This window comes from Miscanthus floridulus, chromosome 18 (genome assembly GCF_019320115.1).
Source record: "Miscanthus floridulus cultivar M001 chromosome 18, ASM1932011v1, whole genome shotgun sequence".
Taxonomy (NCBI): domain Eukaryota; kingdom Viridiplantae; phylum Streptophyta; class Magnoliopsida; order Poales; family Poaceae; genus Miscanthus; species Miscanthus floridulus.
Window position 1 is genome coordinate 34,100,259 of NC_089597.1, and position 15,241 is coordinate 34,115,499.

General features: G+C 42.1%; 1 protein-coding gene across 2 annotated transcripts; it reads left to right on the forward strand.

The window, feature by feature from the left end:
* The first annotated feature begins 6,174 nt into the window (after window positions 1–6,174).
* LOC136519862 (uncharacterized) lies at window positions 6,175–14,242 on the forward strand. Of its 2 annotated transcripts, none has more exons than XM_066513246.1 (11): window positions 6,175–6,561; window positions 7,185–7,228; window positions 7,861–7,987; window positions 8,309–8,423; window positions 9,001–9,518; window positions 10,278–10,590; window positions 11,069–11,327; window positions 11,467–11,571; window positions 11,903–12,001; window positions 12,919–13,359; window positions 13,650–14,242. In XM_066513246.1, exons 1-11 carry the CDS (start codon window positions 6,363–6,365, stop codon window positions 13,989–13,991), a joined length of 2,562 nt encoding a protein of 853 aa, XP_066369343.1. In that variant the 5' UTR covers window positions 6,175–6,362; the 3' UTR covers window positions 13,992–14,242. The 2 variants fall into 2 exon arrangements, with proteins under 2 accessions (XP_066369343.1, XP_066369344.1); XM_066513247.1 differs by having other exon boundaries at window positions 10,281–10,590.
* The last annotated feature ends 999 nt before the right edge of the window (window positions 14,243–15,241 follow it).

Consider the following 15,241-nt stretch of genomic DNA (forward strand, 5'->3'; position numbering starts at 1 on the left):
CTTTCATGTATCTCAGTTAAAGAAGTGTCTTCAAGTACCTGACCAAGAAGTTGACTTTGGTGCTGTAGAACTAGAACCTAATTTGACTTATGCCGAGTACCTCATTAGAGTCTTAGATCAGAAAGATCGAGTCACTCGCAGACGTACAATCAAGTTCTACAAAGTACAATGGAATCAACACACGGAAGATGAAGCTACTTGGGAGTCCGAGGATTACTTAGAAGAGAACTTTCCTGACTTCTTCGCTTCTATCTAGTTGCAATACCTTGTCTATATTGTAACTTGTCTTGTTATTAACAGAATGGAAAAAACCCCCTCACTAGCCTTTTGAATAAAGTTGTAATGTGTTAGCTTGACACATTTCCTTTTCCATTACTTAGCCTTAAGTTTTAAATCTCGGGACGAGATTTCTTTAAGGGGGAAGGGTTGTAACACCTCTGGTGTTTTGACCTAATACTAAAATTTGACATGTCATCATGTGCATTGCAAAGCATTCATATAGTATAAAGTTTTGAATGCATTCACTAAATAAGGTTTATTTCATAATGTTGTTATTTCATGTGATGTGTTTCAAAAACCCTAAATACAGATCATGACCACAAGGGTCAAATTTCATGTGTTCATGTGAGGCCATGTGGCATTTGACTCAAATAACCCTAATGGGCCATGTTGCTGGTCAAAAATCAAAATCTAAGTAAAAGGAAGACAAATCAAATTTGAATTCATATTCAAATTATAAAAGTCCTTTTTGCCCCTTTTAACTAATTCAGAATCCATGAGGAATTTGGGGTTGAGGCAAAAAGCAAAGTTGGAGATTATTTTATAAGGATCAACTTTGGTTTTCAAAGTTTTTCATGTTTACATACAAAATTTGGAGTAATTTTGGAATGATTCAAATCTTTAAATGTACCCCAAATGTGAAATTCAAAATGAAGGCAGAATTTGAAAATGTTCCTAGAAGCAAAGTTGTAGAGTTTGAAAAATTGAACAACTTTCATTTTTGGAGATTTTCAACTTCTTTAGAAAATTTCTGAGTAATTTGGAAAATAGGCACAGTGGCAGTTCTGTAAATAATGCAAAATTTAAAAATCACATCGCCGCTCACCGCCGGCACCACGCAGTCTGCTTGCCGCCGACCTTCTTCGCTGCTTTCACGCGCGGTGACACGCCGATGTCACCGTGGCGAATCCGCCCGTGCGTTGGCGACACCGGACGCCTTCTTCCGGGCTATAAATAGCCACAGTCGCCGCCGTCGCTCCCGTTCTTCCCCTCTGCTCTGCTCCGCCACCGCATAGCTCCGCCGCTCGCCGTAGGCCTCGTCGAGCCGCGTCAGTCGTTCCTAGCTACGTCAACACGATCGCATTGGTCTTGCGCTCCTCCTCGATTTGCTCTCGTCGCTGATGTTGGCCGGAATCGCCCGGCGCAACCCGTCTTCCCCGTGACCGGTCGGAGCTCCGCCGCGACTGGCCTCACCGTGGCCAGGCTACTCCAGACCATCTCCGACTGCACCAAGCCCATCATCGTGATCACGGTGAGCTCCTGAGCGTGTTGCTCACTCTTCCTTTGACTCTACTGCGTCGTAGCCCTAGTTACATCGATCACCGTCGGGTCCGAGCCGCCATGGCCGGCGTCGAGTTCCATCCGGTGTGCCCTTTTCTATTCTGAGGCTTGGGATAGATGCGCGACTTGGTGTAGATCATGTAGGAGCAGTCCGTCTCACCGGAGATTCACCACCGGCGCGTTTTGCTGGCCGGAGCTGGCCGCGCCGCCGTGTTTGGTTCACTGCCGCTGACGCGTGGGGTCAGTCTGTCAGTGAGTAGGGAGAAGAAGAACAGTGCTGATTTTTGTTTTCTGATTTTGAATAGTGCAGCAATTTGGCAATTTTGTAGGAATTTATTTACACATCCAAAAATTCTGAAAATTTGTGGGTAGCTTCTGTACATGTTTTAGTATGATTTAAAAATTTGAAACTTGGGATTTGAATAAATTTTTAATGTTCAAATATTTAGTCCATTAATTGAAAAATGCAAATTCCATGATTTTTGTAGGCCACTATATAACTCCAAAAGCTATGAAATTTATTTTGGTACACTAATTTATCATGAGGAAGCTTACATAAAAATTTGAGCTTAATTGGACAAAGTTTATTTTATACCTAATGTAGACTTAATTATTTAATTAATTATTCATTTAATTAATGTTTAATCAATTAGGATTTGTTTGACTTTAGAATTGATTGTTGACCTTGGGTCATTCACTTATAATGATCCTTAGTACCTTAATTAGTATTGAACTCATACCTAATTTGTAATTAGTCAATCTTAATGACATTTCATGTGATAACCAAGGTCATTAACAAGTTAACTCGTCGAAACCCTAAGTGTTTGATTAGAGTTGGATCTTGTTTTGGTCATGTTTTGTGACTAGTAGGGTTTCAAGATCCATTAGGTCAAGTCACATGTGTGGTTCTTAATAATAATGTTGCAGGTTGGTTTTGTTGGCTTGCAACTGTACCGCGAAATAAAATCTTTTGCGGGTGTTTTTACATTTCATGTGCCGTGAAAGCATCATGTTTACATTATCATCATGTTAAAGCATATGTTATCATTTCATGTAGAACCCGAGAACGAAACGATTCTAGTTGAGCAAGTTGTGGAAGAATCCCCGGTTGTCACGGGATTTGATAATTGTGGTACTAATCCAGAATCGGAAATCGTCAACGAAGGCAAGCCCCGGTTTATGCATTAAGCCATTACCTTGTTTACTTTGAAAAGTTTATCACCTATGTTATTTATTGCATTAAGTTGTTTAATTCAAATGTTACCTACTTGATGCATTACCTACCTTGATAATTGTTTACCATCCTTGAAGATGTTTTCATTTATAAAGGCATAGTGTGCTTAGTATGCTTTATGGTAGGCTTTCAATGTAAAAGTTTCGATACAATCAAAGATGGCATACTAGCCAAAGAAAGAAAGAATATAGAATGAATTAGAGACTTGTCGGGTGACTTATCTTGAATGTTGGGTAATGTTGCCGACTATGTCGCTTAAAGGCCACTCATTGTGGATCTTCTGAACGAGACACTTTGTAGTACTGGTCACATACTCCAGTAAGCCTACTTCGGCTAATCCGATACTAAGACGAATGCCCACGCACTGGGAGTGGAGAGATGGCGGGAGTAGCGTGTACCCTCGTGGCTGGAATGTGGCCGGATTTGAGGTGTGCTGTGCTCTCGGGTGGCGTGGAGACGGCTTAGTATAGGAAGATCCGATAGCGAGGTTGATATATGCAAGATTAAGTTCTACATATGTCGTGTGATAAGGAATCCCCAGCTGGGACTTGAATCAATTCGAATTGCCGGTGCTCCGTGGATATGGAGACTCGATTCATTACAGAAGCAATGCAGTACTGGTGAGTTACTAAAATATGAGAAAAAGAATGGAATGAGAAGGAATGAAATATGGGAAATGTACATTTAGTTTGAGATAAAGAACTAAAAGGACTTAGGGGTAAAATTTGAGAATAGGATAAATATAGTAAGCTTTTTGCAAAGGACTTGAATTTTGCTACATCCTTACCTTGTCCTAAACCCCTGCATCTCTAAAGTCTTACACCCCGTTACGTCGGGTTAGTCTTGTTGAGTACCTTTGTACTCAGGGTTTGTTAACCCTTGTTGCAGGTGAGTCACATGCGCAGGCTTGTTTTGGTCCCTGCTGCATGTCTGTGTTTGAAGTCAATGACGATGAGGAGTGATGAATGGCCTTTGGACAAGGTACTAGTTTGTTTGATAAATAAAGTTAATGTAATATTATCCCGCTACTATGGTTGTATGACACTTTGGTATTGTAAGTTTGAAAACAACTGGTTTGTAACTATGTTATCTTAAGACTTCCGCTATCTTTTACTCTGGTATATATTTGAATAAACGGTTGTAATCTGCAATGACTGTGATTGGGATCCTGTTTGAAAAGAGAAACGTGGATGATTCGGGTTTCCCGAGGACACCCGACAGACCTGTTGAGTTGTTGGGAACTCGTGTACGCTATCCAAGGTCTGTTAAGACAACGATAGGTGCATATAGGCCCGATTCCTTAGGAGGTTCTGCCACAATAATCTGCTGCATCCGAAATGTGCCATAGCTAGCATATATTGCAGTATCGGCAGCACTAGCTCTCCGGAAGTCCGGACACCCACGGTTGCTCCGCCCCGTCCACTTGGACGCGGCGCCCGCGCCAGCTCCGTTTTCCGCGTTCGCATCCGAACTGCTCACTTCAGATCCGCTGAACACGCTGCTCGGATGACTTGCCCCCGCCTCTTCCACACTCGCACGACGCCTGTCTCTTCCAGGCCGCTCAGAAGACTCATCCTCGCCTCTTCCACAACAGCACCACGCGCCTCCTCTCCACGCCGCCGCCGCCGCCCTGTGCCTCATGCACACGTCGGTGGCCACGGCATGGCCCTGCCCGCCCTCATGGACACCAACGTCGGCGATCTGCACTTACAACATGAAACAGTCAAATGCAACATACATTTGAAACATATGAAACTTTTGGGACATACGCTTGCAATATGTGTATGAAATATATGTAACATCTAGATAAAACAAATGCAACATGAAAAAACACTTATACTGCAATATAAACTGAAACAGCTGAAACATTTGGAACGTACTGTTGCAACGTATGTGTGAACACATATGCAACATCTACATAGAAAATGATTGCGACATGCGTCTGAAAATAAATGAATCATTTTGAACAAACGCTTACAACATGCTTCTGAAACACGCGCAACATATGCAAGATGTGCAACATCTCTTGATCTACTTTTGCAATATCCATAAGAAACAACTGCAACATAACTTTGAAACGACTGAAACATACATTTGCAATATAGGCAAGGGAAAGCCTGGGCCGGTCGATTGCAACCATTGTCGGCTGCGAGCGGTGGCGCACGAGCACCACCGCCACCGGTACCGAGCTTTGGCTCGGTAGTGATGGTGGGGGATGGGAGGCAAGGAGCGACATGGGCACGCGAGGTGGGGGGAGCTCGGTCGCCGGGGTGAGAGGGTGCCTCCGAGGGTGCGGAGGGTGCCGCGCGCGGGGTGGAGGAGAGCCGCGCACTCTCCCGCGACACCGCCGTGCCACCTTCATGGATCTCTCCCAGGGTGGGGGAGAGAGCCACCAGATCTGTGGGCGTTGGGGGCACCCAGTGGGGGAGGATGCCGGACGTTTGTGCGCTGCGACAGGGGATGAGGAGCGTGGAACGGGTAAGGGCAGTGAGTGGAGCGAGGCATCTGGCCTTCCGAACGTCTTAATAGTAACATTAGTGTTGCAGTATACGTACCAAACGTACCTAAAATAGGTGTTCAACCTCTTCAGATTTAGGCCCTGTTTGGGAGCTGAAAAACTCCAGGAGAAGCTTTATGAAGTTTCTATGTTTTTTAATACAAAATGCAGCTTTTGGAGTTTTTTTCAGCTTAAAAAAGCTAATCCCTCCGTCTAAAATTAAAAGTCATTTCAATTTTTGTGTAGAGTCAAACCATTCTAAATTTGACCAAATTATTGAGAGAATTGTAAAAAATTATGACATCAAATAGGTATACTATAGAAATATAATTAAATAAGAATTTGATGATACTTTTTTAGTAGATGTTTTGACTCTTTAGGAATATTGAAATGACTTATAATTTGAGATTGTTTGGAGGAGCTTCTAGTTTTTTCGAACTTTCTATAGAAAAGCTTAAAGCTCCCAAAACAGGACCTCAAACGGATAGAATATGAGAATTTCTTGAAACAAAAGGGACGAGCAAAGGGAAAAAAGAAAAAGGAAAAATCTTTTGTTCTTTTTGGTCCAGCAAGACGGCCCCCCGGCGAGAAGCCCAAACCACAAGTGCGACGAACGCAGGCCCGGCCCACAGAATCAGTCTGACTTGAGATTGAAATACAAACAAGAATGTAGAGTCCGTGCTCTGCAACCCTAACGCCATTCAAGATGACGCTTCCACCCCTAGCCCCCCTACCAAACGCAGAAATTCCACGTTCACACGTACCCTACGTAGGGGTATATCCGTCATTTAATACCTCTGCCCCCACCACCCCGCGTTTACGCACACTGACACACTAGCCGCCTCGGCCGTAAAACTCGTGCACAGCGACCACCAGCAATTCCCTTCCCTTCCCCACCGAGCCCGGCCGGCCCCAACCACTCCAACCAAACCAAACCCAAACCCACTCTCCCCCGAAACCCAGGGCCTCGCGTCGTTTGATGCGATTCCGGCGGCGATCGCGAGCGCCTCCACCACCACCCGCTCCCCCGTCTCAGCGTGCGTTCGGGCGATCTCCCCTCTCGCGGCGGGCATGGCTGGCGGCGGCGGCGGCGCTCGCGGCTCCGACAGGGCGGGGGCGGCGCGCTCGCCCACCACCACCACGGCGATCCAGTCCACCATCCAGTCGATCAAGGAGGTCGTCGGCGGCCACTCCGACGCCGACATCTTGGACACCCTCCGCGAGTCCAACATGGACCCCAACGAGACGGCGCAGAAGCTGCTCAATCAAGGTCCCCTTTCCTCTCCCCTGTTCCCCCCGATCTGGGTCGCCTCGACTCGATCGATCTCGTACCGGTGCCGGGAGCTAGGGTTTTGGGGCGCTCGCTGAGCCGCATTGGATCGGCTCTGCCGCTTCAACCGTGGGGGCGCAGGTGATTCCCGCGTACGGTCTAGGGTTTTTGATCTATGGGGATTTGGGGAGGCTCTGGTAGGAGGCTCAGCGTTTATTGATTTATCGATTAATGATACTATATCACGAGGGTCGTGATTTTGATTAGCCAATGATGTCCGCATATATTAATGGTACTCTTGCTGGGCCAAATTGTTAACTATAGTTGTTGGGCTACTTGTATTTTCGTTTTCTATTCTATATATGTTGTAAATTTGTAAAAGGTAGTGCTTACTATTGCTTACAGGGCGTGGGTTCTAACCGGCTTGTAAAATTAGATATTGTAATGGTCTCCATGATTTTTTTGGGGAAGTAAATGAGCTTTGACATGCTGATATGTGGGATGTTCATGTTTATTATTTGATGGATGAGAGATGCCATTGTTTCCAATATATATTGTCTCTAGTAGTAAATCTTCTCATGTTTTCTTTGTGATTATAATTCGTCGTTTGTTTGTACCTGCAGACCCATTTCACGAAGTGAAAAGAAAAAGGGACAAGAAGAAAGAGGTATACATTTGCTGTTTGGGTAATTTTTTCAGTGTAACAGTAAACTGAAGGATTAAACCTAAAGTCGTTTCCTTTTTGTATTGCTCCTTTTTGTTTGTAGCATTGCTTATACATATTTTTCTTGCAATGTTAGGCTTCTCGTGATGTTTTGAAACAATCTAAATCAAAAAGGCACATTTGGGGTTCTATGCCCTTAAATTGCGTACACACAGTCACTCAATAGGCTAGCCAAAGAAAACCTGGCCTCCAAAGTCCAAATACTAGATGCAAGTTTGACTTAGGACAAAGCTAAAATGACTTGCAATTTCGAACAGAGGGAGTAGGAGTAAGATATGATGAGACATACACATTGCTTCTGCACAAGACGATGCATTCCACAACACTTTATTTACTCTTATGTGTCCCTCTCTTGCTTTTTTCCTTGTCATCCCCTGACCCTACCTTGTGTGCGAGCTTTTGGCACTGGCTATGAAGAAACAAAATTAGTTCTTTATCAATTGAGGAAACATGTTAGGTTTATTGCTTCTTTGTTAAAGTGTGTAATGCATGTTATGAAGCTTCAGTAATGCTGAAAATCATACATTGCTATTCTTTTATTCTCTGTTGTGCTGAAAAAAATATTGCATTGTTAGAGTACTGGCCAGAAGAGCTTTGCTGATAGTACTGCACAAGTTGAGCAGAACTCACAATGGATGAAGCCACACACACAAAGGATGGAAAATGATCAAAGAAGAACTCCCAATCAGGGTCAGATGTCAGGTAACATAATTGAGGGCCACCATTTGTAATTCTGATCTTATGTTTAGTAACATAGAGTAGATATGCTTCTTTTGCTGCCAAGATAGTTCCAATCATCTTTATATATTTCTAGCAATCCAGCTTCTAGACAATGATGAAACATATACCTTCCTGTTTTCCATGGCAACCTTGTTTGTCTCCAGCTTGCTTGTCTTTGCTCCTGGCTTCCCATTACATACTATAAGCTTCTGCAGTTTTCACATATGGCGTGACATATGTGCAATATTATGGTTGTGTAACTTGCATGTTTCCACCTGACTGTTAACTGATTGCTTGATGCAGGCCCTAGTCATGAATTTCGGGTTGTGAGGGACAACAGATTTCAACATGGTGTGGTGGAGAACAGACCAGAACTAGGACACAAAGGTTCATCAAATGTACAAATGTCTGATAGGAGGTATTGTTTGTGTGACAAATTTTGTCGCTGCTCTTACTCTCCTGTGCACTCATCTGTTTGTCAAACAATCTTGTCATCATTTTTTTGTAGTTCTGGTTAAGTTGTATACTGATTATAATGCAGCTATCAAGTACTTATTCAACTTCCTAATATTTCTTTGTAGCTAAAGGTTATCTCATCGAGTGTAGGCATCATATCGCCTCCTCTATCAAACTCTAATTTGATAATGTGAAAATGAATAAGTGCTTTAGGTTTGATGTTGCTTTGTCTGTTCCTATGGTACATGAATAAATCCTTTGAAATGGTAATGGTACATTTCTTGAGGTAAATGGCGCATGCAGGCAGGTAGCTGCGTTGACTGAAACCTCTCTGTTGCTTTTGACTTTAGTTTTATGTGATGGCTATGGCCATTTTATTGTCTATTTTGTAACTAGGTTCCAGAGCCGTAATACATAGACCAAATGTCCAAAATACAGTTATGAAAATTGCTATCTTTCTTATTTTTTTTGTCAGCTGTTTTGCATATGAACATCTTGTTGTAATCAAACTAATACTTTACTGGGTTGTCTATGTTCAGTACTATTGTTCAGTCTGGTCGAAACCGCTCACCTGCTACAACCTCAGACGGCCAGATCACACATCAAAATGCTATGCAGAACTCCCACTCTGACACAACTCAAGGGAAGAGGGATGGTCAAGGTACTACACAGAAGCATGCGAAGCCATATTTGAAGAACTCTCAGAACGAGCAGCATTTTCCAGGTTCTGACCCAGCTCATGGGTCAGCCAATGTTAGAATTGCTGGTGGAACTGTTGGACCTGCTCGACGTCATGTTGGAGTTATTAATTCTACTAGGCAATTTGCTGGCCGTTCGGGTTCTCAGATGCATGCGCCAAGTGGTTCTTCTCATGCAAATATTCAGAGGGGGAGTTTTACCTCAGTAGGGGCATCTGGGCGTTACCCAGCCTTTATGTCTAGAAACATTCAACAAAACCAGAGACCTGATACAATATTTCGTGGAAGGCCCACTGGTAGATCTTTTGTTGCACAAAACGTCAACAGGTATCACCAGGGTCCTACTAGCAACCAAAAAGGTATCATCTGCCAGTGATGTCTATGCTTTATTTTATTTATTTTTGTCAGCAGAAGAGTTGATATCAAAATGTTAGTTTTTGTCAGCAGCAACATTGTAAAGGCTTGTTCAGTTAATCCCCAATCCCGAGGGGATTGGAGGGCATTTTGGGTGATACAATCCCCTACAAGTCAAAATTCCCCTCAATCCCCTTCAATACTCTCCAATCCCCTTGGATTGGGAACCGAACAAGCCCTAAAGTTTTTTTTTTTTGAAAAAATATATATATAAGTGATGTGCTTTATATCTCTTAAGTCTGTAAGCACGCATACTGCAGATATTTTGATAGACAATTATTTCCCCAAGTGGTTTTAATCAATTTTAGTACTGGGTTTAGTAGATTGTATTCCAGGAAACCACATATTGTGCTCTCCATTTTTTTGTGCTTCCATGTACATTTGTCCTCACCTTGCGTGGGGGTTTCAGCACCGAGCAAATCCTTTTTCCCATATATATAAAATTGGTGGATCTCATGTTTAACTTCATTCTAACTGTACTTTACTTTTCGCTTTTGTATGAAGATCTATATAACTACCTGTTAAGATTTATTCAACGAAATACTTAGAATGCTGTTTCTGGAAATGTTCTGTGTTGACACAGAATTGCTAAATTGAAAAAATTATACTTGCCACTTGATGTCTAGCTTCTTAGTTTTTCTTTATCCATTATATCTAATGCTTTTAGGCAAACATTCTGATAAAATGACAAATTTTCTCTTCAGCAGTACACCCTGTTAAGGAGTGGAAGCCAAAATCGACAAAGAAGTCACCCGCTACCAATGCAGATAACAATATAGCTGGTGCTGCATCTCCTTCAGCTAGCAACTGTGAAAATGCTAACGCATCAGATGTAAACGGGTTGTCTGAGAAACTTTCACAAGCTAACTTGCATGAGGTGGAGCATGTTATTATTCCGGAACATCTTCGTGTGCCAGAATATGAGCAGACAAAGTTAAGGTTTGGCAGTTTCACATCTGGCTTGGATTCGGAACAAGTACCTGCCTCGGCCCCACAAGACACTGAGCAACCAGAACAGTTAGGTGAACCTTTCCCAATTCTTTTAATCAAAGAGAAGATAATCTTGTAGCAAGTAGCGTTGTGGCAACAAGTTATTCCCTTGGAAGTTATTTATTATTGAATACTGATAAACTAGATTATGTAGTTCCTGTTATTTTTTTATAGTTAAAATACTTTATTCAATAAACTTGATTCAGTAGTTTATGTCACATCAATTGTTATTGTGCTATGTGCTACCTAAGCATCTATATTCATGGTGAAATAGTTTGCAAGCTTGCAGTTTTATTGGCATAGCATTTGGTTTTTGGATTCTTATTAGGTACATTTATAACTTACTATTATTGGTTTACGTTTGACAAATTCTAATCATACTTTCTTTTGTTTTACTTTAATAATTATAGCATGTCATTTCTGAATGCTATTCTTGCACTCTGGTACGTTATCTGGGTAATTTAGAGAATATGGCTTCCTCTGACAATCCTTTTGTTATATGTAGTTTACAAGAATCAGTTCAACAGGTCAGTGAAGATGATAGTTTGGATGCTGGGCATGATGACATGGATGAGCAAGCTAGATCTTCACAACAACTGTCCACGTCAACAGCTGAGATTTCCTTGCCCCCATCTGAGGATAGTGATCAGATGAGTGGGCAAGTAGAGAATGATGATGGCCTGGGCTTAGTTCAGAGTGACACTCCAGTTGGAGCAGCAGATGGTGACAGTACCCAGATCACCTCGACTTTGACTCCTTTTTCGGTAATGATGCTTCACATGGTTGAAGGATTTTTTATTTGGCATTTTCTTTGCTAGATTATTTTATAGTGAAGTTGCAACTCTCATTTCCAGAGAGTTTTTTTGGCATTGTCCATGACATGTAGAACTTGAATATTTGCAGGCTTATGGTCATGAAGATCCTAATATGCATACAACCAATGAGGCCCAGTTATATGGACTGGTGGAGCCTAATGTACATCCGCAAGTATTAGCTTCCTCTTCTCAGGTAAATGTTATATTGGAATCCAGTTGCTACTGATTGTATTACTTTTCGAAGTCACCCAAAAAATGTTTTTTTGGATATAGTTGGCATTTTCAAAATACAACTTCAAAAACTAATTCCTACTATAGTATTTGTAGAAATATTAATGTTACAATATTTAGTACTTCTGTAATCAAACAAACACATTTTCATATGGCCAACTTAAACGATCCTAAATATACTGGTGGAGAAATATTGATGTTGACTGCTTGTATCCAAATCAGCATATATCCTTAACTGGAGTAATATGGATGAAATCTGTTATTTACTGCTTACAATCCCTTACTCTCATAAGGGGTACCCTTCAGAAAATCCGGAAGCAGATAATGCTGTGCAAGTCTTCAGGATGCCAGAACCTAATGTTCACTCACAAGTTCTCCCTTCCACATCTGAGGTAGCACTGTATTTTGATTTTTAACTGCTCTCCTGTAGTCCTTTCTGTATTATTATTACTTGTAATCATTTGGATATATTCTTTAGGCAGCTTAATTTATAGTGCCCACCTTGTAGTCTACTAGTCTTGGCCCATCATCATGTTGACCAGGGCTGCTAATGAGTCCAGTTTTAATCCACTTACTTACCAGATTTAATTATCTCTACCTAGTTCTCTTGTCATTGGACTCATTGCTTATAAAATGGTTCTGCTGCAAGGAGTTCAACACGGGACGCTTTGCTGGTTTGTAGTTGAGGAAATTTGTTCTGCTTACTTTGAAATAAAATTCAAGAAGTCAGTCTTGGTTTTTGCACTTGGACTTTGTGACACTTGGACTTTTGCCACAATTTCTGTCTTCTGTTTTCGTAAAACACTCTTCTATTCACTGTTGATCACAGTATAAATACATAACCTGTTTGGCCGACTAAGTCACTCAAGTATGTCTCACTACACTCACACACACATAGTGGAGGTAGAACTTAGAAGAAGGGGAGAGCAGAGCACACACAAATGAACACACTTGTGAATGGTGCTGTTTGAACTGAGGCTGCTGCCATCCCTCTATCTCTCATATATACATGTCATAGCAAAAGTACATGAAAGCCATCTCCGAATTCTACCAACTAACAGGGTCAAACTGCCCATACTACTTGAACTAAAATCTACAATACCTGCTACTGTTCTGCAAACAGGCAGAGATGAAAAGAAAGAAGCAGTCCCTGTTCCTATACTCCTATGACAAAAGAAAGAAGAGTGGAGAGCAGCTGATTATCTAACATAACCTTGCATTCTTAGAAAAATTAAAGACAATTTTGCTACCTCTTTTGTGTAATGCTGTCTTAGCGAATCTCATGATTAAATTGTGACATCTGTTGCAGGCCCTAAATCCACAGATTGTGAGCAACAGCCCTGTTCCGATCTCTTCACAGCAGCAGCATATCTCTCAGCAACAAGCTGCCGCACAGATGTACCCTCAAATGCATGTGCAACATTTTCCAAATTTCATGCCATATCGACAACTCTATTCTCCAGTTTATCCCATGCCTATGCCAAACTATTCGCCAAATGTCCCTTATCCATCGAATGGAAATAATTATCTTCAGATGCCCAGTGGAGGTTCACATTTAACTGCAGGAGGAGTGAAGTATGGAGTTTCACAGTATAAACCAGTCTCATCTGGTAACCCTTCTGGCTACGGAAATTACACTCATCCAGCTGGTTTTACAATGGGTTCTCCGGGTGTTATTGGAGCTGCAGTTGGTGTTGATGATGTCAATAGGATGAAGTACAAGGACAACATTTATGCCTCAACTCCACAGGTACAATTTACAATTTTTTGAATGCTATTAATTCTCAAATTAGAGAGATGGGTATCTTTTTTCGTTTTGTAGTACTTTAATAGGACTTACTCTTTCCTTTCTTTGTTTATTATGGGTTGAGTACTTTATCTCAGAAGTGCCCGTCTTTCCCTGTGAAAGTAAATCAGGTGGGAATGGTGCCATTCTCTTCCTAATAAGAGAATCTGATAGCGAAGACATCTTTAGGCCAATAGTGTTCATGATTTCTGAGTTTGGTCCTTTCATTTTACTAATTTGAGTATCTTCCACAGGTCGAGACATCTGACATCTGGATTCAGCCAGCTAGAGAGATGCCACCCTTGCAGGTTCCTTCATATTACAACATACCAGGTCAAGCAACGCCTGGTGCTTTTGTGCCAAATCCAGCAAATGCATCTTTCAATGCTACAGCTCAATCCTCTCACGCGCAGTTCCCAGGCTTGTACCATCCTCAGCAGCCTCCCTCTATTGTAAGTCCGCACCCCATGGTGCATCAACAGGTGCCATCTGCCATTGGTCCCAATGTTGGGGTCGGGGTGGCAGCTCCAGGCCCGCAAGTTGGGGCTTATCAGCAACCACAGCTTGGTCACATGAATTGGAGACCCAGCTTTTGAAGAAAGTTTCTTAATTATCTGTAATTAGGGGGGTCACAAGAGCCTTTATGTAACAACAGTAGGCTCCTTTTAACAGGAAGCACCTTTGTTTTTAGTGCAGCTCTTTCTGATCTATTTAAGCTATAACAAGGTTTTTGTTAGCTTTTCCTCCCCCCAGGCGAATTCAGGATCCCATCTGAACTGGTATGATGTAGATTTGTGAGTTAAACATTGGGCAAGATCTTGCATGAGCACCAAGGTTGAGCGCCTTCCATTTTGTTCTATTGTTTTGTTTCCTTATCTGATTTATGCATGCATAAGGTTGTGAATTTTAGGTTTTTAGCAGTGCAAGCGGCGTTTTAGTGTGTTCTGCTATCGAATGCAATGTGGTAACCTGGTCAGGGTTCTTTGTAACTGGGGCTGTCCATGTCATAATGGTCACGTACATTTTATGCTTCCTTGGAACAACAGTTTAGAACCTAATTGCGTGTGGAAATTTTCTGTGGTACCTGGTACCTGAGGACTTTACTTCTGTAGTCTGTATGTAGTTGGAGAGTATTGTGTACTGATTTAGTTGTCGTGGAGTAATATGTATCATGGATCTGAAAGTTCAAATGGGCATGGCGGAACAAATTATGACATTACAGTTGTTCCTATTTTTTTTCCATCATCTGGGCAGTGAACTCGACTAACATTTGTGTTTGGTTGTTTCTTGCTTGCTGCGTTTCATGTGCACCCCTTTTTTTGGCATACAAATTTGTTAAGTATCTGAGGGGTGAAAAAGGAATGGCTCACTGTTTGTTAAGCTTGTGGGTTTTGTTGGCCCAAGTGAAGATGCACTGCTCGCTGTATTATGTGTTGTGATTCTTTTCTTGTCTTTGAAAAGAAGTTAAGAAACAATGGTTTGTAATAAGTGTTTATGTTTTGGAGCGTATCCATCTATTGATCAATGTGTACTTAATGCTGCCATGGTGGTTATTGAACTGATCGTTACTCATGATTGAAATGAAATGATACGGAACTATGTAGCAGATGTAGTGTCAAAGCTAATTTAGGGTCCACTTTTAGCTGGCTTCATTGGCGAATTTAGAGGTCCTCTGCCGCGTCGCCTCGGTTCCCCTCTGACCTCTCTCCTTTGTGGCGGTTAGGTAATCCCAATCCCCAACGCAACATGCTCTATAGCCGCTGTTGCCTCCGCCTCGGCGTCTAGCGTTAGACCACGATGAACGGTGGTTTTGCAAAGTGACAGCGGAGCCTGTAGACTTGTAGAG

Bases quoted from the DNA above. Each gene is read 5' to 3' on its own strand.
- LOC136519862 (XM_066513246.1), top strand. From the start codon at position 6,363: ATGGCTGGCGGCGGCGGCGGCGCTCGCGGCTCCGACAGGGCGGGGGCG. The intron at 11,328-11,466 runs GTAATGATGCTT...GAATATTTGCAG, and splicing joins CGACTTTGACTCCTTTTTCG to GCTTATGGTCATGAAGATCC. The intron at 11,572-11,902 runs GTAAATGTTATA...TACTCTCATAAG, and splicing joins TATTAGCTTCCTCTTCTCAG to GGGTACCCTTCAGAAAATCC.